The sequence below is a fragment of the Bos mutus genome, chromosome 13 (genome assembly GCF_027580195.1).
Source record: "Bos mutus isolate GX-2022 chromosome 13, NWIPB_WYAK_1.1, whole genome shotgun sequence".
Taxonomy (NCBI): domain Eukaryota; kingdom Metazoa; phylum Chordata; class Mammalia; order Artiodactyla; family Bovidae; genus Bos; species Bos mutus.
In genome coordinates, this window is record NC_091629.1 from 1549066 (window position 1) to 1570976 (window position 21911).

At 45.0% G+C, this 21911-nt stretch overlaps 1 protein-coding gene across 7 annotated transcripts in view; it reads right to left on the minus strand.

Moving 5' to 3' along the window:
* The window catches only part of CELF2 (CUGBP Elav-like family member 2), a 559335-nt gene that overhangs the window by 163941 nt on the left and 373483 nt on the right, over positions 1 to 21911 (minus strand). For 6 of the 7 annotated variants that reach the window (XM_070380896.1, XM_070380900.1, XM_070380898.1 and 3 more), the window contains one exon: positions 2919 to 3115. In XM_070380896.1, the coding sequence (XP_070236997.1) occupies positions 2919 to 3115 (197 nt within the window). Of the gene's footprint in view, positions 1 to 2918; positions 3116 to 3287; positions 3474 to 21911 lie in introns of those variants that run through there. The other variant, XM_070380902.1, reaches the window with a different exon arrangement.

Genomic DNA, 21911 nt, shown 5'->3' on the forward strand with positions numbered 1-21911 from the left:
TACAAAAACTAAGGACAAAGACAGAAGCAAAATCAACCCTGTTCTTGAAGGGCAAAATTCCTGCCTTTCACTTGGGGAACCCTTGGAGAAAGGACCTCTTACCCAATCCTGAAATAAAGCAGACCAAGGGCTTCCCTGGTGGCTCAAGCAGTAAAGAATCTGCCTGCAAAGCAGGAAACGTGGGTTTGATCCCTGGGTCAGGAATGTGACTGACAGGCTAACACACTTGCACTTTCAAGGCTGGATGCAGCCTCATCTCATTGAGAAGTAAGATGGAGTGGCCCATGAAGACAGATGAACTGGGCTGAAATTTCTACTCTGATGCTTACTAGCTGGGTAAACTAGGCTACATCTCTTAGGTTTTTGTGATGCTCATTTTTCTCATCTGTAAAATGTGACTAGGACCAACTGCTTTCAGGATTCCAGTAAGAATTAAATGAGATAACTATACAAAGCTCTTGGAGAATGAAATGGCAACACCCTCCATTATTCTTGCCTGGAGAACTCCATGGACAGAGAAACCTGGTGGGCTATAGTCCATGGGGTCACAAAGAGTCAGACAGGACTGAGTAACTAACACACACACATACAAAGCTCCTAACATAGAGCCTGGTACACAGCATGGGTTGAAAAAAGAGTAAGTCCTCTTACCAGGTCTCCCTTTCTCTCCAAGACTGTGGGCTGATACAAACTATTTTAATGAAGTCAGTTATAAGACTGAGTGAATGAAGTTAAAATATAAAGTCACAAATATAGCCTGGTAAAGATACTGCTCAGAGGAACATGGAGGAAAAGAGAGCAAATAGTATAAGAACTAGGTCAGGCACAGACACTTACTTGACTTAGAGAAAGGTCTTCTTGGCTAAAGTAGAAATGTGTGATCAAAAGCTAAAATGCACGTAACCAGGTGTTGTAACAATAAAGCTTTGATCATTGTGTCAGAAGTCATTTCGAAAAATGCTGAATAAACTGAAATTTTCAAGCACGTTTTCCTAGTCAAGGATGAACTGTGGTTACTGACTCCCAAGCACCGGTTTACTGCCGACAGCCTAGTTTTCTGTGGGGGCTATTCCAGAAGGTGGGAGGGCCCTTCTTAGCTGAGTCCTCAGCTTCAGCCCATTCATTATACTGTCTTTGGACACTGTAAAAATATTAAAACACATTCTAGTCTTTTCCATTTGGGAAATATGTCAGTAAAGAGTTTAGAAATATGATCAATATTAGGGATATGCCCTATTTGTGATATTTTTAACCCTCTTGACTTTGAGATACCTAATTTATATTTTTCAAATTATGGGACAATCAAGTATGTGGTGACAAAATTCTTCTATACATTCTTTTGAAAACACTCTTGGTGTTACACGACAGTTTTTGAGATAGAAAAGGAGAGTCCTATAAACATAATCTGAAAGCATGCCTGTTCACCTTTATAAAATAGATATGATCTAGGGGTTTTACTTTGGCCACCTGATGCAAAGAGCTGACTCATTGGAAAAGACCCTGATGCTGGGAAAGATTGAAGGCAGGAGGTGAAGGGGACAAAAGAAGACAAGATGGTTGGATGGCATCACCCACTCAATGGACATGAGTTTGAGCAAGCTCTGGGAGATGGTGATGAACGGGAAGCCTGGCATGCTGCAGTCCATGGGGTCACAGAGTCAGACATGACTGAACGACTGAACAGCAACAAGGGGTTTCAAAATTTCTTGAACATTTCCAAAAAGTCCTATCAGACCTCAGCATCTACAGGGAACCAGAGATGGCCCAACATTTCTTGGACTCAGAACGTCAGAGTTCCAACAATGACTTAGTAGCCCTTTGCCTTGACAGTAAGGAAGAGGCTCAGAGACGAGAATGAGCTGACGTTCCTGTGTTCAACTAAAGTGTGTGTACAAGCCATACACTGAGCTTACAGGACCTCTTATAAGAGGAAGCAGAGAAAAAAGATAACAAGCCAGACAGAAGTACCGAGGTGCAGGGAAACAGCAACTGTGACGCTCACAAAGAGATGGAGGAGCCCTGGGTAGGAAGACCAGAAGATCCAAAAGAGAGAAACAATTATCGAAGTGAGGTTAAAACATGGACAGAGAACAGATGGTAGCAGCAGAGGAGATACTGTAAATTCATTTCTACACAGAGCTCACAATGGGTGACTCCAATATCCAGAAGCTTCAACCTGGACAGACGTTTCCAGCCTCTATTTAAGAATGGTGCCTCCCTCCCCATCACCCTCATCTTAAAATGGAGGCAATGACAGCCTCCAGATTGCACACGTGAATCTTAGCACTGCTAAGGGCGTAAACCACAAGCATTTCTGAAGGTGCGCTAACTATTTCAGGCCACTAGGGTGCTACTTCCCTCTCCCCAAAGGCACACTTCATTTAATGATCTCCATCTAGACCCCAAGAATTAATGTCCCTCCTAGAAGTGTACCCTTTATTCCTTACGCCAGTGCTTATTGCTGTTTATAGGGTACTTCAAGATCCCTACAGGCTACGGAAAAGTGAAATGCAATTGTAATTACATGGGCAGTAACAGAAAAGTGGAGGGGGCGGGGGGCGGGTAGAAAGAGATCCTGAAATGCAAGGCTAAGAAACACTATTCCTCTGGGAGGCCAGCCACTCTGCCCAGAAGAGCCTGCGCTGCCTAGAAAGTGACCTCAGGGAGGAATCACGAGCCTGGAGAGAGGCGCGGCCGCCCCCTGCTCCTCCCTCCCTGCATCTGAGGGCAGCTGGTCCACCTGTCCGGGAGGCAGGCAGGGGCGCTGGGAGGAGCCCGTTGGCCACGGGGCACAGGGGCAGCGGGGCGGGTCTTTCTCACCCTCCTCCCTTCCCGTGAATAACCAGGACCCCCACCCCAACCCCGCAGGCCTGGACTGCACGCCCCTGACCCGCGCGCGAGCGCCCTGCTGTCTGTACCTTTACTCTGGGGAGGGTTCTGACTCCGGTCCCGGAGGACGTTGATCTGGTAGACGGCTCCGTAAGGCTCAAAAAGTTCTTTCAGCTCCTTTTCTGACCAGGACCGGGGGATCTGTCCGACAAACATCTTAATGGCATCTGGGTCTGGTTGGTCTGAGTGATCCAAAGCGCCGTTCATCTTGTTGGCTGTGCCGTTACTGTCAAAAAGGGAAGCGGGAGCCAGAGTTAGGGCTGCAGGGCGAGGGACAGGAAGACAAAAAATCGGGGGTGGGGTGGGGGCGGGGAGGCGGAAGGAGGAGGAAGAGGAGCACGGGGCAAAGTGCCTAATGAGTCGTGGAAATGTGATGAACTAAAACAAAGCACAGGCACCATTAGGTTGCCCCTCGGCGGCCGCGGCGCGGGCTCTCACTGCAGGCTGCTGTTCGGCACCGCCGCCCGAGCCCGGGGCAGCGCCCCACCGGGTGTCACCCGGGGCGTGGACATCTTGAAACCCGGCTCGGGAGGCAGCTGCAAGTTAAGTGCAGGTCTCGCTCCGCGAGGCTGCCATCAACGCATCCGCAGCGTTATCAGTCTCACACTGGCTCTCATGTGGAAAGAAAGGCAAGGTTGGATTTCTGCTGCCTTTCCCACCACCCCGCCCTCCACCCCTTTTGGAAGGTTTTTGGAAGACAGGAGAGAGGTGGTAATAATAAAGTCACATGAAAAGAAAATGAAACACTTGGCAGTCCGTCAGATGACTAATGCAAGATGCTGGTGATGAATTTGCAGAGCGCGCGAGGCATCCATGTGTGCATCAAATTAGTACGTTGTTGCTGCTCAGAAGATAAAGTGCTCCAGCAATGCGGCTGGGTGCACCCGATTGGCTACCCACGCTGGAGAAAAGGGCCCTGGCTGGGAGGAGGGCTCCCGTTTAAAAAGCACATTGTTTATGGGACCGGGGCACAAAGGCTTTAATTCAGAGAGGCAAAGGCGATCTCAGAATTGCCTGCTTTGTGATAGGAGGGGGGGAAAAAAAGCAGTCCCAGAAAGTTGAGTTCCCGCTAAAGGACACTGAATATTTCAAATCTTTCACACTCCATAAATTGCTCTCTGTATATCTGACATCCAGATGTTGCACTTGAGTTCTAAACAATCACACGTTTGGGAGAGAAAAGAGTAAGTCTGCCTTTCCTTCTCCCAGCTTCAATAAATATCTGGGGCTGATACAAAGAGCAAAGACCATAAGCTTTTACATATCAATCTTCCTTAATGCTGTTTTCCAAAACCCTCATTTGAAAGAGAGAATGCTTGTTTAGAACCTGCAATTCTAGTCACCAACATGTAAAAGGATGATGAAGGCATTCATATTTGCTTGGATCCCTCCACCATTTAAGCTGCAGTAAATAATAAAGCAAAGCCACATACTCTTTTCATCTCCCCCCTCCCCCAATGCACCCTAAAGCCACCTACTCTGCCAAGTGACAAGGCTGACTGCCCTGAGCAGCACTGATTTGCAGTACTAATCCTCAGTCTGTGAAAACATATAAAATGCACTTAAATTCAGCAAACACAGAACCTACAGAGCCATGTTCATGACTGCTCCCCAACCCCAGCCTCTAGCCCAGGAGGCAGAAAGGTCAAGAAATGGCCACAAGGACTAAAGCTTCACTGAAAATGGTCTCTTCACTGTAGCCTAGGGTAACAGTAAGAAGGTTTTCAAAGATCTTAAGTAGGTTTCTTTATTTCAGTCAAAACCCCTCAGAGCACCTTAAATTTGCTGCAAAACTAGGTTAGTCCTGAGCCCTTGGGGAAAAAAAAAAGACACTGATGGCTAACAAACAACAGCAGTAAAACTTATGGAAAGGAGAAATTCTGAATTCAGTTTCATCCAGAGAGGAAAAAAGATGGTAAATACTCTTCAACTAGGTCCTGGCTTCAGTTTGTATTTCTCCTTATCCCCCAATTTACCACTCTATTTTTTTTTTCTTTAATCCTTGAGATAAACAATCAGACTAACTTGAAAGCACTTTCAGAGCTTTCTCTAATCAACCTTATTGTTATATAAAAAAAAAAATGTTCTACTGAATACAATATTGAGCACAAAACCTTCCTTCAACAATTTAGGTATAATGTAACGCTTGTTTATATTAGAGCTGGAGCGTTTATCTTCTTTCCATGCACCTCGACTGCTTTTCAAATTGCCCTCCGGGAATTCAATAAACACTTTTAACCCCACAGGGCTGACACTGGCAAGGAGGAGGTGGCAGAGCCCCACGCAGAACAGAATGTAGCGCTCACAGCTCGTTGAGAGCTGAGAGTGTGGCAAGACTTATTTCTGGGACAGGAAGGGCCTGTGGTTACCGCTGTTGACAATCAGCTAGAATGAAAAGAGGAAGGCGTTGCCACAGGTCCCAGCTAACAGAGAACGGAAGTTCAGAACATGGGGCTCCTGCATCTCCTCTGAACAGAGTTAACACAACAGACGGACCAGGTGGCAGCACACTGGTCCTTAAACCTCAACTTAGAATTCTAGAGCAAGTGTTCTTTCATGGGTCTCCAAACAAGGGCCCATTTCTACTTTCTCAAAATAAATAAATAAATACACACTCCCTGGGGTGCATAGGGAGAGACACCGTGAAGAGGGGCTTATGCTTCACCTTTTGGTCTTTATGTTGGTGACTGTGTATTTAAAATCCCTGCCCCTCAGTCATCCTTCACGGATGCCTTTAGACCTCTTGTGTCCTGATGCTGGCGGGAGTTAGCACTTGGGGTTTGAATCCTGGCACTATCATTTCCTAACTGTGCTGCTCTGGGCCTCAGACTCTTCATCTGTAAGATGGAAACAACAGACTTCACCTCTGTTGAGCCATGTGCTAACTACAGGATGTGGCCCCAAGTTCAAAGTGTCTAATGGTTGTCACCTGTTCCCACCGTTAATCTTTTCTGTGCACTTGTGAAGCACTAGAAATGAGTGACCACTACAAGTCTACTTTTCAATCCAAAGTTTTTCCTAGTGTGGACTCAAACACAGTTCATATCCTAAGTAATAATAATAGGCATCTTTCAGTGAGCAATTCTAGACCAGATACCATGCTAGGTGCTTTACATGTATTATCTAATCCTTTTACTATTTCTATGAGAAATTTTTCAGATGCAGATATCTAAGAAATAATTTCCTTTTCTAAGATTACCAGTTTATACATTGTAGAAGCAGAATTTGAACACAGGCCCAATGGGCTCCAAAGCACAGAGTATTTCTAAACCATCATGTGGCCAAGTATTGTATAAGGTCTGTTTTGGGCTGTGAGTGAACAGCTTGTGGAAAATCTATGAGAAGACAAGGCCAAGAGCAAGACCTATTGGTTCCCTGGAATCACGCTGCCAGATAAAAGGCAGCACTAACACACATATACACACATCTTTCCTCTTTTGGTGTGTGAGAATCAGGGTGCAAAGTATGGAACCTAAGAGTCTATTAAGACTATATTACAACCCATACTTTCTCCATAATCACACAAAGCGTCTCCAACTCCGGAGACTGCCTCCCTTTCTACTCCCACAGGATCTCATGAATGAGCACCTCTCCTCCATATCTGAATCCTTCCCACTACCTGGCCATTTTGCAAACAAATGTTTCACAGGTTTGCATCAAATGCTAAGAGCATGACTATCCATTAACTAAGTCCAACAATGTCTAGCTGTTACACAAACTCACAGCAAAGGCACATCTTCCTGATCGAAGCATCAGTGGTCCTACCCCATTGATGACCCCTGTGTTGCTGAATCCCATGCCCTGGATCCCGATGGTATGTTATCAGGAGCCTGGGTAACTTAGTTCTAACACACGAGCTCCTCCTTCTTTGGACTTCCAACTTTCTTCCCGGCTGATATTCATCTCTACAGAAGACTTAACGACTCTTTTGTCCTCATGGGGCTATAAGCGCTGATACTTCTAAGGAAGCCAGAAATCATGTGTGTGACAGTTAAACCTTTCGGGGTACTTGCCAGAGGCCACAGGGAAATCAATTCGATCTACAAAGAAGGGTAATTATGGGAACAGATACCCCAACTCTCACTAAGACTCTCAGTAACACCTTCTATTTATTGCAATCTGATCTCAGACTTAGGAAATTAGACTAGCTCCCTTCCCACCCTCCCTAGCGATCCTCGGCCCCCAGCACAGGGCAGGAATTAGCTTCTAATTCAAAGATTTATTGACAGCCTACTCTTTGCCAAACAGCTTTTCCAGGTACAGGACACAAGAGCACCACAACAGCTCCACAAAGATGAAATTATTATCCTCGATTTGGAAATGAAGCAACTGAGAGTCACAGAGGTAAAGTGACTTTTCCAATGTCACTCTCCTAAGAAGAGGTGTCTGCAGAATCTGAACACAGTACACAGAATCCGGACACAGTAACAAAGGCCAACAGTTACTGCTTAATAGTCTGTGAACTGGGTTTCTTGAGGGTGATGTGTCCTGTGGACTCAGTGGCCGCTGGCAGGCCTGAGACACAAGCCCATACATCTCTGCTACCTACAAACTACGATACTATCCTGGGTGTCAATTCTACTTTTGCTCTTGGCAAAGAGCCACATAAGGTTCCTCCAGGCCAGATGCCACATGGAATCGGACCACAAGTTGGAGGGCACTAAGCCAGCAGGCACTGGTGATATTGATCTCAGAGCCAAGATGAAAATATGATGATGTTGGGGGGAAAAATGATAGTGCTTACTCTTTGCTTTAAATGCTGACACTGACCTACTTCCCTACTCTATTTTCGAGTAGAGAGAACTAGATCAACAGAGGATATGCAAAATCTTCTGAGGTTCCTCTAAGTAGCAAAATATTACAGACATTATAATAACTGATTCAATGCATTCTTATTATTGTTATTAACTCTAGGATGCAAGCTTTTATGAAGCCCAGGGAATGCAGGCTTCTTTTTGGAGAATGCAAACAAAATAAATGACAACTTCTATTATTTTATCTTGTTCCTTGGACAGAAACTTTCTGTATTATATCTCCCTTATCTATACAAAAGAAAGAATAACAAACTTACAAAATGGGTATGAGAAATCCCAAGTGGCTATAAATAATTTTATAAAAGTTGAAAAAAGTAAATAAAATGCCACCGTCAGAAAATATACCAACCTGAAAACAACACAGGAAGATGCCTTGCCTTGGAAAAACTTTGGATAAAATTAGCCAATCTCCTTGGTTGTTGTTGCTTAGTCACTGTCATGTCCAGCTCTTTTGCGACCCCATGGACCGCTGCCCACCAAGCTCCTCTGTCCATGGGATTTCCCAGGCAAAAATACTGCAGTGGGTTGCCATTTTCTTCTCCAGGGGATCTTCCCGACCCAGGGATGGAACGCGCATCTCCTGCCTGGCAGGCAGATTCTTAAACACTGAGACACCTGGGAAGCCCAATCTCCTTGACAGTTACTAACAGTTTTATTACTCCATAGTTTTTTATCCATTTTAATTTTTTTTTGTTGTTGTTCCTTGGGACTTCCTGTATCAGTGCGGCCAACTGTGTGCCATGATGGGAATGGAGCCCACACAATCCAATATGGTAACCACGGGTTACATGTGGCTACTGCACACTTGAAGTTACTGCAACTGAAAAACCAAATTTCAAAATTCTACTTTAATGAACTTAAATAAATGTAAATGTAAGTGGTTTATTTTCTAAAGACAAATAGAGAGTTGAGATTCACCAAAACATTTCATCAGGAAGTTGTTTCGGGTAAACAAAATGAGGGGCCATGAATATGACACCAATGCTTGAGTCACCCAGAAGTTATTAAGTCAGTCGGCAGTGGACTGGCCAGCCTGCCTGGGTTCTTGTCTTGGCTCAGCATTAAATTAACAGTGAGATCCCAAGGTAATCGAGTAACCATTCAGTTTCCGTATGTGTACAACAAAGAGACGCCACAGTCCCCATATGGCTCTTTGCTTCTCTGATTCTGCAAGTGGCTGGTGGCTCGGGGCTGCCCCCAGAGCATCCTTTCTCTCAACTTGTGCCAGGTCTGCTTGGCATCCCAACTGCAGGCCCATCCTTGCAGTCAGTGGACAGGCTGCTCCTTTAATGGGCCGAGGGAGCACTTTTTAATATTCTCATACTTAAGTAATAGCCCATGGAGAAACAGGCTTTGTGTGGTGACTGGAGGAAACTGCCCAAGGCTGAGCTGTGTGAGGCACAAGCAGAAGAGCTTGGCAATGGGCCTGGGGCTTCCTGGTGGGGAACGGGACAGCGTGAGACTCAGCCTTCTACACTGTCCCTCTTGCTGTGGCTTATTGTTTAAGAGCAGAATTCTCTCCTTGATGGACTGGCAGCACGGTGCACGGGGTACATCATCAGTTCTTTCTCATGCCACTCTCTGGGGGAACGTATCAGAGACTGGTCCTGCACTACTAGCGTCGTGACCCTCTGCTCTAAACCTAACCTCTCCCTTTAGGAAGAGGCATCAGCTGTCACCAGCCTCGAGTTCTGCGAACTGCAGCTCCCTTTGAAAACACACCACTTTGGGGTTGCCGTGAAGAACACCCCCATCTTCTGTGACTGCCTTTCAACAGAGCACCTCTGCCAGTGGGCGACACAGCTGCATCCCACTCAGGGAGACGCTGGATGGCTGGAAGATTCTGGTAGACCTAACAAAACTCTCTGGGTATCAGTTTTCTCAGCATCGGACGATGAAACCAAGGCCATTCCCATATTTACTTGGAAGGGTCTGATATCATTTCTCATGTGCAGCTGAAGCTTTGTGAGTTTCCTGTCCACCAATTACAGAACAGGGCCCCACAGTGGCCTCACCAGTAACAGGACGGGGCCCTCAGTCCTGGAGGTGAGACTTCTGCAGACAGGACGGGAGAATTCACAGAAAATCAAATGGATCAAATAATACCCAGCATCGTTGAAGAAGGCAAAGCCTTTCTCCAAATTGTAAATAAATCAGTTTGTGCTCCTCTGAAGAAAAGTCCAAGTTTCCTACAAGTGTAACCACATGTACAATGTTCACCCCTGGACTTTGACAAAATTTGAAAAGAAACAATTTATTAACAGTGGACAGGACAGCGATTTCATTCACAGGGAAAGCATGCACTTGTGACGGGTGTTCCACTGGACGGCTGGAGTCGGTGCAGGACTGTATGTGGATTCAGCAGGTCTAAAAGCTGTACATTCAATTGCCAGGATGAAGCGCAATCCTGACTGACAGGAAACCATTCCGGCAGAAAACTGCACAACACGGGCATATGGACTCACCAAGGAAAAGGGAGACCTTACTAGCTTATCTCAACTGGACTGCTGGTAAAAAGCAGAAAGCTGGAAAAGCCCCACAAAGAAGCAAATGTGGCGACATCCAGGGGGTCCCTGGAGTCTGAACACATGACCGCCCTCGCTGGGACGGCAGTTGGGTATCAGCTCTGGACAGCCCTGGCTCAGGGAGCTCACTGTCCTCAGGGATTTATCAGAAAGAGTTCTGTGGACTGCAGAGCAGAAGGGATTTGTACAGGGAAGTTTGTAGATGAACCTTTAGAAATGGCAACAGGGAAATAATCATCACGCATAAGATTTATATCAGGCTTCACCTTTTCCAAGTGCTGCTGGAGCTCACATTAATTAATCCTCCCCCTCCAGGGGTGGGGGTCAATGTTCCAGATAAGCCAACAGAGGCGAGGGAGGGGGTGTGCTGGCTTGGGCTGCACACCCCTTCTGGGTACCCTTCCAGGCTGATTCACCCGCCCATGGCTAAATGCTGACGAAGCCACCCGTGGGCATGGGCAACTACTTGCAAGTGGCCCTTCTGGATGATGGAGAAGACATTGGCTTGGCCCCACATCAATTAAGTGAAACATGAATCATTACGAAATGAAGACAAGAGGTGGGGGACAACTCAACAATGGTCTGAACTTCCCAAAGTGAACACTGATTTTTACCTAACATGTCTCCCATATTCACATTCTGGCAGCAAATGATGAAAACGGGATGTATTATGTTGAGAGTGACCACACAGAACAGACCTGGTGCCTGGTACCTGTAGCTGGGATTCAGTGACTGTGCTTTCCATGGCAAATAACTCCTGCTTCCACCACTGGCTACAATATTTCGCCTCGACTGACTTGTGTGAGACAAAGAATGCAATCAGGTCAGGTTTACAACACCCTCCATCCACTGAAGAAATACTGATGGTAGAAGTGGAGGGTTCACCTTGGTGGGATTTTGCCCCTTTCCCCTCCCCTGAGAGTTATTCACACACAAGGCCCTTTTCTTTCCTTTTATTACATAGGTGTTGACATACACAGGTGCCGTGTAGGTCAGGAATGGTGCTGGGTCTAAAGGAGAGAGAATGGAAACGTGTAACTTATGCCTTTAAGCCACCAGTAGCCACTGAGAAGAACCAGCCATATGCATAATACAGAACCAAACCACAGAGCCTGAGGCCCAGAGGAGGGGGTATGTAAGGGTTCATGATCAGCCAACCACAGGGACTCATCGGCCATGGGGCCTGGCTTTCAGCATTGTGACCACATTCCATCCTCGTGGTCCAGTTTGCCAGGGGAGTCTTCAATAATGAGAGCCACAGGGTGACAAGCTGTACTGTTCCCTGAGTTGGCAATGAGACGGAAAGAAAACCACTGCAGCAAGGAAGCTGGGCCTGGAGAGAACGTGGCTCAGGGTCCCCCCTCCCCTCCCCCTGCATCTGAGACGAGGGACCGGAGCCTGCAGACAGTGTCACACGGGCCCACAACCGGATGGCCACCACCTGCTCTGCTGACCCACACCAGGGCGGGGACGGCACAGGGTCCCACCTCTGCTCCAAGGAACTGGGAGCCCGTTCTGTCCATGAGGCCCTTCCAGCGCCACTCTTCACTCTGGCCTAGCTCCTCTGGGCTCACCCCTCCAGCCGGCCTGTCACTCACTATCACTCCCCCTGGGCTCGTCCGTTCAACCCTCCCATCTGACCGTGTCTAGAGACAGTCAGCAGAAGGGCCGGCACTACCTCGAGCTCAGCGCCTCTACAAATAACCTCTTCCCGTCTTCCTTTCGTCCAGCTGGGTTTCACATTCAACTTCCCTGTTTTCTTACTGCCTCAATCTGCCCCCTGCCCCACCCCAAATCTGAGACCAGGAATAATGTCTTAGAACACGCATGTGACACAGGGTGACCGCCAGCCCAAGCCTGCCCATTCTCTGACTGTCCAACCTACGGAAACCATCATTAACGAGCCGCCAGTCAGGCACATGGTGAGACTGTGGGACTGCCGATGACACGGATGTCTTAAGCATTCCCTCAACATACAACCCTGAAGTGACCCGCTATTCAGGCCTTATTCAACGTGCAAGGGATAAAATGGTGAATCAGATCAGGTACAACTGCCTTTATGGAACTTCTAGTCTAGAGCAGGGCGTAAAACAAGCTAAGTAAATCTTTTAAGCAAGCATTTCAATGGAGAAACGATAAAGCAGGAAAGGAAGATGGAGAGGGGCTGGGTGCCAGACAGCAGCTCTAAATATAAGTGCTCAGAGAAGGCCAGCACAGAGCCCTGCGTTCAGTCTCAGTACAACGGGTATCTTTCGAACAGATCCAACACAGCGAGAAGTCTTAAAAGTTGTCGGCGTTAAGTCACACACTACACAATTCATCACCACAATCATAGAGAACCATGTTACCCCGTCTGGAACTGCTGTCCTGAACCTGGGGGTCACTACACCTATTACCGATGAGTTACGAGTCAGGCCTGTTTTCCTCGAAATGACCGCTAGGTGCACTTGTCCCGGTGCAGCCACTGACCTAATTCTGACCACTCTGATGATAAAATCGTTTCAAAACCGTTCAGGGAGCTCTCCGACTCTGGACTAAGGCACAAAGATTTCACTGACCTTTGAGTTTGCCTGGCACTCAGAACTCTATCTGTCCTTCCGTTAAATATTGATCATCTCCATTCATTATTCATTTAACCATTTATCAATGGCAAAATTTAATCTCAGGCTACTCTTTCCTCAATCTGCTTCTGGACTACCTTCCTTGGTCATAAATGATGTGTGATCAAGGAATACAACTTAAGTCCTGAATGCCCGCCTTAGGGATGCAGCCAGCAGTAGAGGCTGGAGGATAAACAGGGAGATCAGCAATGCTGCTTTTCTTTCCATTGATCTGGAAAATCAGAAGCTGATGGTTAATAAGAACTAATTACGTCATACTAATGACTGTAGTTTAGATCAGAACCCATTTGTGTATTTCTGTGCATTTGCCATTTATGAGGTTCAGATGTATTTCTTTTTTTCTGATAATGCCTTCAACTCACATGATTGTGAAATGTCAAAAACAGAATACCAAAAAACACAAACCAACCAACCCCAGGACATCAGGACTTCCCTGGCAGACTTCATGCTTCCAATGCTTGGGTTCGAGCCCTAGCCGGGAAAACTAAGAGCCCACAAGTTGTGTGGCATAAAAAGAAAAGTAAAAGTTTATTTTTTTTTTTAAACAAAGAACATCAGAGCAGTCAAAAACATATTTCACAAAGTTTCCAGCCTGATGCCTGTGCCCCTTAAGCTCTCTGGGGAGCTTCCCAATCCATTCCTCAAAGATTTCCTGTTTTATGTTGGTAGATAGCTGGGCTGACTTACATTCTTCAGGAGTTCCCAAGGACAGCTGCCCAGTAGAATAATTAATCTGCATAATGACTATCCTTGTCTCATCTAAAAGGTCACCTTATGCTCAATAAATTTTCTTTAAGAATCCAAGAAAATATATAATTTATTGTTAAGAAGAATTCCTTCACAAATAAGACAACAAAGAGAACTACTGCCCTCAAGGGTAAGCTTTCAACTCAACTACAAACTCAACTACTGAGCAGACTCCCTCCCTCCCCTGGGGGCTCTGGGAAGTTGAGATTTTACTTTCTCATCCTAACAAGGCTGTGAGCATCAGAAGTCAAGATCTGTGGACCACCTACTTTGCGGTCGTCACATGCAGCAACCTATTTTGCTGAGACGCTTTGGCTCTGGAAGGGGTTTAACTTTACATTTTCTGCTCAATTTTTTACCTGCCTTTTTGGCTGGGAGAAGTGAGAATCGTGGGTGGGGACTGAAGCAAAGATGAGGTGTTTCCCTTGTGGGATGTGGTTTCTCCAAAGTAAATTGTTTGTTCCTAATCAAGCAGCCAACTTTAACTGTTTCTCTTTAAGATAATCACAAAACATGATGTTTGAGGTTTGAGAACTGGAAAAGAGGGCCCATATGAGAGAGGGCTGTGACACCATTCATGAGACTAACCATGAATTTTCTGGCATCTTTCTGTCCCAACATAAGAAAAGGCGATGAGAGGTTTTAGAGGGATCACACTAAATTCCTAGAGAGCGATCCAAAATACTTGCCTCTCTGATAGTCTGCTTAAAACAATGGAAAAAGAACGTTGCCAAGTTTGTGTAATTACTCAAAGACGACCTCCAGAATTGTACGTATGTCAGCTCTTTGCGTACGGCTCCCTATGAGACAAACATGTTGGCATGTCATGCAGCAAAACTCCATTTCAAAAGACAAAGTCCAAATGACATTCTACTTTGCTAGCTTTTAAAACTCTAAATCACATCTAAGATGAAATCAATACCAAGCACCACATTCTGATTTGGAAATCTATAGGTCTTCTCTCTCTCTCTCCACATGTCATAAATTCCATTGATCATCTTAAATCACCAATTAAAATAGGCTTTGACATTTAATTTGCCTTTTTCTTTAAAAAAACAAACCATCAGCTCTAACCTCCTAAACAAATAAGAATAGAAATAGGATTATGTGCAAAATTATAAAAGCTGTTATTCCATGAAGCTGAATATCATCATATCAAAATTCCCCATCGTTGATTTTTTTTAAAGCCATTTCTTCATTTTTTGACACTACATCTGGCACAATGAATACAGATGATCATTTGTTTATATATCTGTCTAACTGCCTTTCCCAAACACAGCCAGATGGAGTCTTTCAGAATCAAATTAATTTCAGATTAATTCACTCTGGACCCACTCCAGTTCCATGACTCCTTGCTTTGAGGAACCAACCAAACTGATGGCAAGTCGTGACCTGAAAAGAGCGCAGGTTCTTCAGTATTGAGGGGGACATATGACCTAAGGCTGTGGTTGCTCCCCTTACCCAGAGAGCGACCCATTTGGGTACTGCAAGTTGCTGAGAGAAGGCCCAGCCAACATTTCAGAGACAAAAGCATCCAGCAAGAATTTCCTCTTCGATTTCAAAGAGGAACACGGTCAGTTTTATATCCATTATTTGTAATACCTCAGGAGGATGCCAGTCAAAATGAGCGACCTAATTACTAACACAAGAACCAGGGAGGTCACAGTAGAACTTGCCATCTAGTCATAGCCAGGGTGGACACGGGACGCAGGAGTGAATTCTCAATGCCCCTGAGCGCAGAATCTCAATCTTGAGCTGTAGGAAGGAACCATCAACAGACGTAACCAGGCTCTGCTCCCTGTCAATCTCGGCGGATGCCTTTATTATCACACTTGTTTCAATTGCAATTTGGGTTTCCATGGAGACACAACAGTTAGCTCCAGAAAATTATAAGATAAATGTCAGGCAGTGATAACGGTGTTAATGAAGCTTCGGTGACGAGCAGCTCAGCGCTTCAAATAATAAGCTTATTTCTATTAGCATATGTATAACCTGTCAGAAAACCTGGGAAAGAATATTAAAAATTAAATATCGATCTATCTAAAGAGAGAGTGGGGAGAGACCTCTCTGGAGTGGCTTAAGTTTGGTGGGTCAAGTTGAACAAAAATAAAAAAGATAAAGTAAGCACTGCTTTTTGGGGAAAATGAGGTACCAGTCACAGCCCGCAATGATGCTTTAGCTGATGTTCAAAAATACCTTATTTCATCCAGCAGAGGAGAGAATTTCTTCTTATAATATGGTTAAAGCAATCCCTTTTGTTTCTGGAAGCTAACAGCTCAACTCACTAAGTCTGACTGTGAAAGACATGGGCTCCAGAGATACAAATGCTGCATCCAACCTCATGGTGACCGGACAGAAGGCAGGCCTCCCGTCCCCAACTCTTGGCTGCTAAAAAGCTGTAACTGGATTACTAGAATTCAGGATTCAGAACCATCCTTGACTAGTCTACAGCCAAACATGTACCACCTGAAATTTTACGAGGAAGTATGTCAGAAAAAAAAAAAAAAAAAGGACAATCGTGGATTTCTGTAAATTGGATGCATTCTGAAAACAAGCTGATCCAGTGAAATGGCACACAGCGGCACAGTTAAGGTTAAGATTCTAATGGCAGAAAGCCAACCGGAACTAAAGAGCCTCTCAATGAGGGTGAAAGAGGAGAGTGAAAAAGCTGGCTTAAAACTTAACATGAAGAAAACTAAGATCATGACATCTGATCCCATTACTTCATAGGTAGTAAAATAGGGAAACAGTGACAGATTTTCTTTTCTAGGGCTCCAAAATCAACTGCAGATAATGCCTGCAGCCATGAAATGAAAAGACACTTGCTCCCTGGAAGGAAAGCTATGACAAGCCTACAAAGTGCATTAAAAAGCAGAGACATCACTTTGTCAACAAAGGTCCATATAGTCAAAGCTATGGTTTTCCCAGTAGTCATGTACAGAGGTGAGAGTGGACCATAAAGAAGGCTGGGTGCCGAAGAATTGATGCTTTCGTACTGTGATGTTGGAGAAGACTCTTGAGAGTCTCTTGGACTGCAAAGAGATCAAACCAGTCATTCCTAAAGGAAGTCAAACCTGAATATTCACTGGAAGGACTGATGCTGAGGCTTCAATACTTTGGCCACCTGATGTGAAGAGTCAACACATTGGAAAAGACCCTGATGCTGGGAAAGATTGAGGGAAGAAGGAAAAGGGGGTGACAGAGGATGAGATGGTTGAATGGCATCACCAACTCAATGGACATGAATCTCAGCAAAGTCCGGAAGACAGTGAAGGACAGAGAAATCTGGCATGCTGCAGTCCATGGGTTCACAAAGAGTTGGACACGACTTAGCGACTGAACAACCACTACCATGAAAAAAAATGGAAAGAAAAATACATTTCCTTTTATTTGCAAAAGATGATTTAAGAATGGAACAAAAGTTTTATGTCTTCTTCATGGACATCCTTAAAGACCTTGAAAAGTTAAAAGGTTGACAATTTTGCAAATCAAAGTCTTTACAGGAAGACATGAGGAAGACCTGCACTATACATACTTCTTCACAGTTCACACTCTCTGAATGATCCCTGCCACAGCACCCACTATTACTCCTTCCACCATACCTTCTCTTCACTTATTTAGCCACTATTTAGTGAGTGCCAGGCACTGTGCTCAGTATACAGTGATGAGTAAGACAGTCTCTGCCTTCACATTTCTCACTATTTAGTAGCTCGTACAACCGAATACCCAAGGTCTTCTCCCACGCCCTGCACCCCTAAGGTCTTGAATAAAGTGTCACGATGCTCTTTTTGTCCAAACTTTGGTCCTTTTTGAAGCTGACTACATAACCATGCTTTTCTGGGGCAAGGCAATTCTTTCTGCTACACCTCTGCACGAGGAACAGCTGGCCGCTCGAGGAACAGCTGGCCGCTCAAATCCTGTCTTTGGATTGTTGCTGTTGTTCAGTTGCTAAGTTGTATCCAACTCTTCGCGACCCCATGGACTGCAGGATGTCAGGCTTCCCTGTCCTTCACTGTCTCCCAGAGTTTGCTCAAATTCATGTCCGTTGAGCCAGTGATGCCATCCAACCATCTCATCCTCTGTCGTCCCCTTCTCCTCCTGCCTTCAATCTTTCCCAGCATCAGGGTCTTTTTGCAATGAGTCGGCTCTTCGTATCACGTGGCGAAAGTATTGTCTGGATTACTATAACAAAAATACCACGAACTGAATGGTTTATAAAATAAGAGATGCTTTTTTTTCACAGCTCTGGAAGTCCAAGACCAAAGTACTGGCAGATTCGGAGTCTGAGAGCCAGCTTTCTAGTTCCTAGATGGCCAACTTCTCCCAGTGTCCCTACCTGGAGAAAGGGGCCAGGGAGCTCCCTGGGGGTCTCTCCTATAAAGGCACTAGTCTCATCATGGGGGATCCACCCTCAGGATCTCATCACCCCCAAAGGCCACACCTACTTTTTAATATCATCATCCTGGGCCACAGGTTTCAATGCATGAATTTTGGGGAAGAAACATTCAGCACATAGCACACTCCTTAAGCACTCAAAACTCCTCTCCCTCCCCCGGCTCCACTCTTCAGGAGGAAAGTTAATGGGGTCAAACCCAAGCTCAAGGCTTTTACTGGACCATGGTGCTAGGGTAGCAACTTTCAGTGCAGCTTTTGAAGAATCTACAAGTTCTTGCTTCCCCATAAAAGGTTTCTTTTTTCTCTTTGGAAAGCTCTCTCGTAACTCCATATGGCTGGTGCCAAATGCACCAGGGCTGCCTCCCACTGTAAGGGGTGGGGCCCTCCCATCTCTGCAAGGTCCAGCAAGGCAGAGCCACAAATGGCCCAAGCCAGACGCTCTGGTTTGGTGGAGAGAGTCGACACTGATTTCCCTAAGAGCCTTCTTCCCTGACTGAATTCATCGTGAGGACGTGAAGAACCAGGGATTCCAATTAGGGTCTGGTCCAGAAGAAACAGCCTCAGGCCTCCTTTTGGTGAAGGCTTTAGCTCACGAGGCACTAAGATCTTCCAGCTCTCCTGCAGCCAAGCTGGTTCTCGGAGCCAGGGTTCCCACACGATGGCTCATGGCCATACACTGTCCCCTGGGCATACAGAACGGAAATCTGCAGGAACGGTAAGCCTGATAGAGGATTCCAGAGCCCGAAAGCCTCTCGACCTCACTCCACTGCAAGGAATTAGTGCATCCTTACCTCAAGGCACAATAATGCAAAGCGAGCCAAAAGCTATCAACTACAACAGCAGAAGTCTATAATATTACGATGAACGCTCATTCTCCTGGTTTATTTTCCTGCTATCCCACCCATGCGAAAGATATGAAAGGAAAAAACCATTCAAGAGCACGCAATGCCCAAGACACTAGCAATAGGATACTGTAACAAGCCAAAGCAGAGTCATGAGGTTTACATTTAATAACTCAATGTGGATCCTGGGACTTGAGATTGAAACGTTTTGGTTGTAAATCAAGCACAATACTATGTTACTAAGAACTGGGTGAAGAAACATCTGTGGTCATGGAAACAGAAATTACAAACAGCATGCTTTTTCCTCATCAGTTAAAATATTCTCATTCTGTTAGGGTTCATGATTAGGGCTCCTCATTTACTCTTTCCATTGTTAAAACTTTTCAACACTTCACATCGCTCTTGCAAAGTCCTGGGGAGTCAGAGAAGTTGAAAAGTCACCTGCAATGGACATGACTTTGAGCAAGCTCTGGGAGATGGTGAAGGACAGGGAAGCCTGGTGTCCTGTAGTCCATGGGGTTGCAAAGAGTCGGACATGACTGAGTGACTGAACAACAACAATGATTACTGTGGGTATTTTTTAATTGCTGAAATAATTACTGTTATCTTTAATAACAACAATGCGAGGCATATTACAATAGTTCTTCAATTTTAAAATGACAGCTCTAAACTGGGCCAACCAAAATTACAATCATAATTTCCCGGAATTGACAATATTTGCTAAATAGACTCCTTGAGGAGGAGGAGGTTATACATGCGGGAAATGAATAGGAGATGATAATTCGAGTATGGCACAGCTTTAAAAGTGACTTCAAAATTGAAAATCGAAAACAAATCGCTACGGAGCTTTTTGTTTTGATTTCTTCTTCTTGCTGAATGTTAACAGGTTTGACTACATTTTGGCAGCTCAGCTTTAACTGATCTGAAGCTGACCATGATTGGAAAGGTGTTACAAGTATCTTTTAGATTCTAGGGTTGTATTTTTTTTTTTTTTAATAGACAATGGCGTAAGGGCAATCAAATCCAATAAACTGAAGAGGAATTCCCGTATCAATGGAGTCATTAAAATACAACCATGAAAGAAGCCTTTCCAACAATGCAGAATGGACAGTAAGTTCCTCTAGGACGTGGGTGGACAGGGTTCATGTTCATATGACAATGGACACAGTGACTATGTGTCCTACGCATGGAGTTAGGGCCTGGGCCCCAGCAGGTGACCACTACGGAAGGCGTGATCCCTAGGACCCTGCTTTCAGCTCCGTGCTCACCATAAAAACCATGATCTGTTGGTTGGTTTGTTTGTTGAAGATGGATTGAGGGAAAGCACAACTATTTGGAAAGATCTGTATCTTATGTTAGTGAAACTGACAATAAAACAGAAACACTATGGATACTGAAACCCCAAAACACATCAAGTGCAAAAAGATACAGAAACATGAAAAACCACCACCCAAACAACTCTGAAAACAATTTCAGCTCTCCTCCCTGAATCATATGGTATCAATTCTGGAAACCACATTTCCCCTGGGAAATAGAACTATATAAGGTTTTGTGTGTCCATAATATTATGAATATATTGAATGGCAGAAAGGCAATCACAGTTTTGGAAATCAGCTGACCAGACAGTATACACCTGAGTGAATAAATACCTTAGGATGGAGGATATTCACACAGTGGTGGTGGTCGGGGGGGTGGGGCGGGGAGCCAAGATGATGAGGAAAGGCCCTAACTACGTACCTACAACTCTACATATGATCTGACATCGGCCTGTTTTTGAGGCTTCCACACTGAGGTTTCATCAGCAACCCAAAGCATCATGAAGTCAGTGGACAGCTTGGCAACATTCCACCTCTGCACACAAGGACTGTGAGTACAGGGCATGGAAAGAGCCAGGAATAACAGGAATGCCAGAGGTGTCCCGAAGCTGCATTCAGAAAGTGCAAAGCCTCCGTGTTCATTTCACACCGTATCTGGAAATCCCACCTCCTCTGGCCATCGGGCTCACCTTCATGTGTAATGTGTTATAGAAAGGACTTGTTCAGGGGGATTTTCACCTAGATGCTCTAAAACCTCAAGATCTGTGGGTTCAGCTGTGTGGGAAAGTCAAACGGTACCAGCTGATGAAGCTGATTCAGGGCATCTCCTGAATATGCAGGTTAATAATTTAGATGTGGGTGGGAGGCACTGGAAATGAGTAGAAGATTCCCTCTGGTCAATGGGTCACTCGAGATAAATGGGTTCCAGGTAGGGGTCAGCTCACCTGTGAACCTAGGATGATGAGATTTACCGGGTCAGTTTTTAATTCACTAACTGGTCATTATTGACAGGGTACTAGAGCTGTTTAGGGGGTTGTTTTTAAGACAACAATCGCTAACAATGAGGGCAACTGGCTTCACTGGCTGAAGGGAGAAAATGCCTTTTTTCCTCTTCTTAATTAACAATAACATTCAAAACCCTGACAGAGAATAATGGTGAAATAAATTATGGAATCACTTATGTATGAAACCATACATTATTAAAACTACTCTAAATGGGTCCTTAATTTGAATAAAGATGGCCATTTTAAGAAGCCAAGCATCTCAGAAATGAGAAAGGACACAACATTATTCTGACCCAAGATACCAAAGGTGTATTGTTTTGCCTATGGGACAAGTATGAACCATCCTTGACTCTTATTAAGATCCACACAGGTCTCTTCTGCTGAGTCTCGGCTTTAATTATTCACAGCCCTATATTCCAGTTGGTTAAAGACAGGACAAAGCAGCAGATAGGGCAAAATTCACCTTTAAAATTTATACTTTGCCTATTCTAACCAGTCAGCAAAAGCCACTCCATCTGTTCTATGCTGTGTACATGAGTTTCAGGACTACCTTTGGCAAAATCTGAATAAAGCATCGGCTCTCTTAGTTACTAAAAATATCGACTTGGGGATGGTGGGAATACCTTTCACTGTTAGTTTTAATACACGGGATCACAGTGCACACTTAGGAAAAGCACAGAGCCCCTCAATAAACCAAACACCAGTTCCAGGCTCAATCCTACTTAATTTATGCATAAACAAGAACAGGTGTTTTTCTG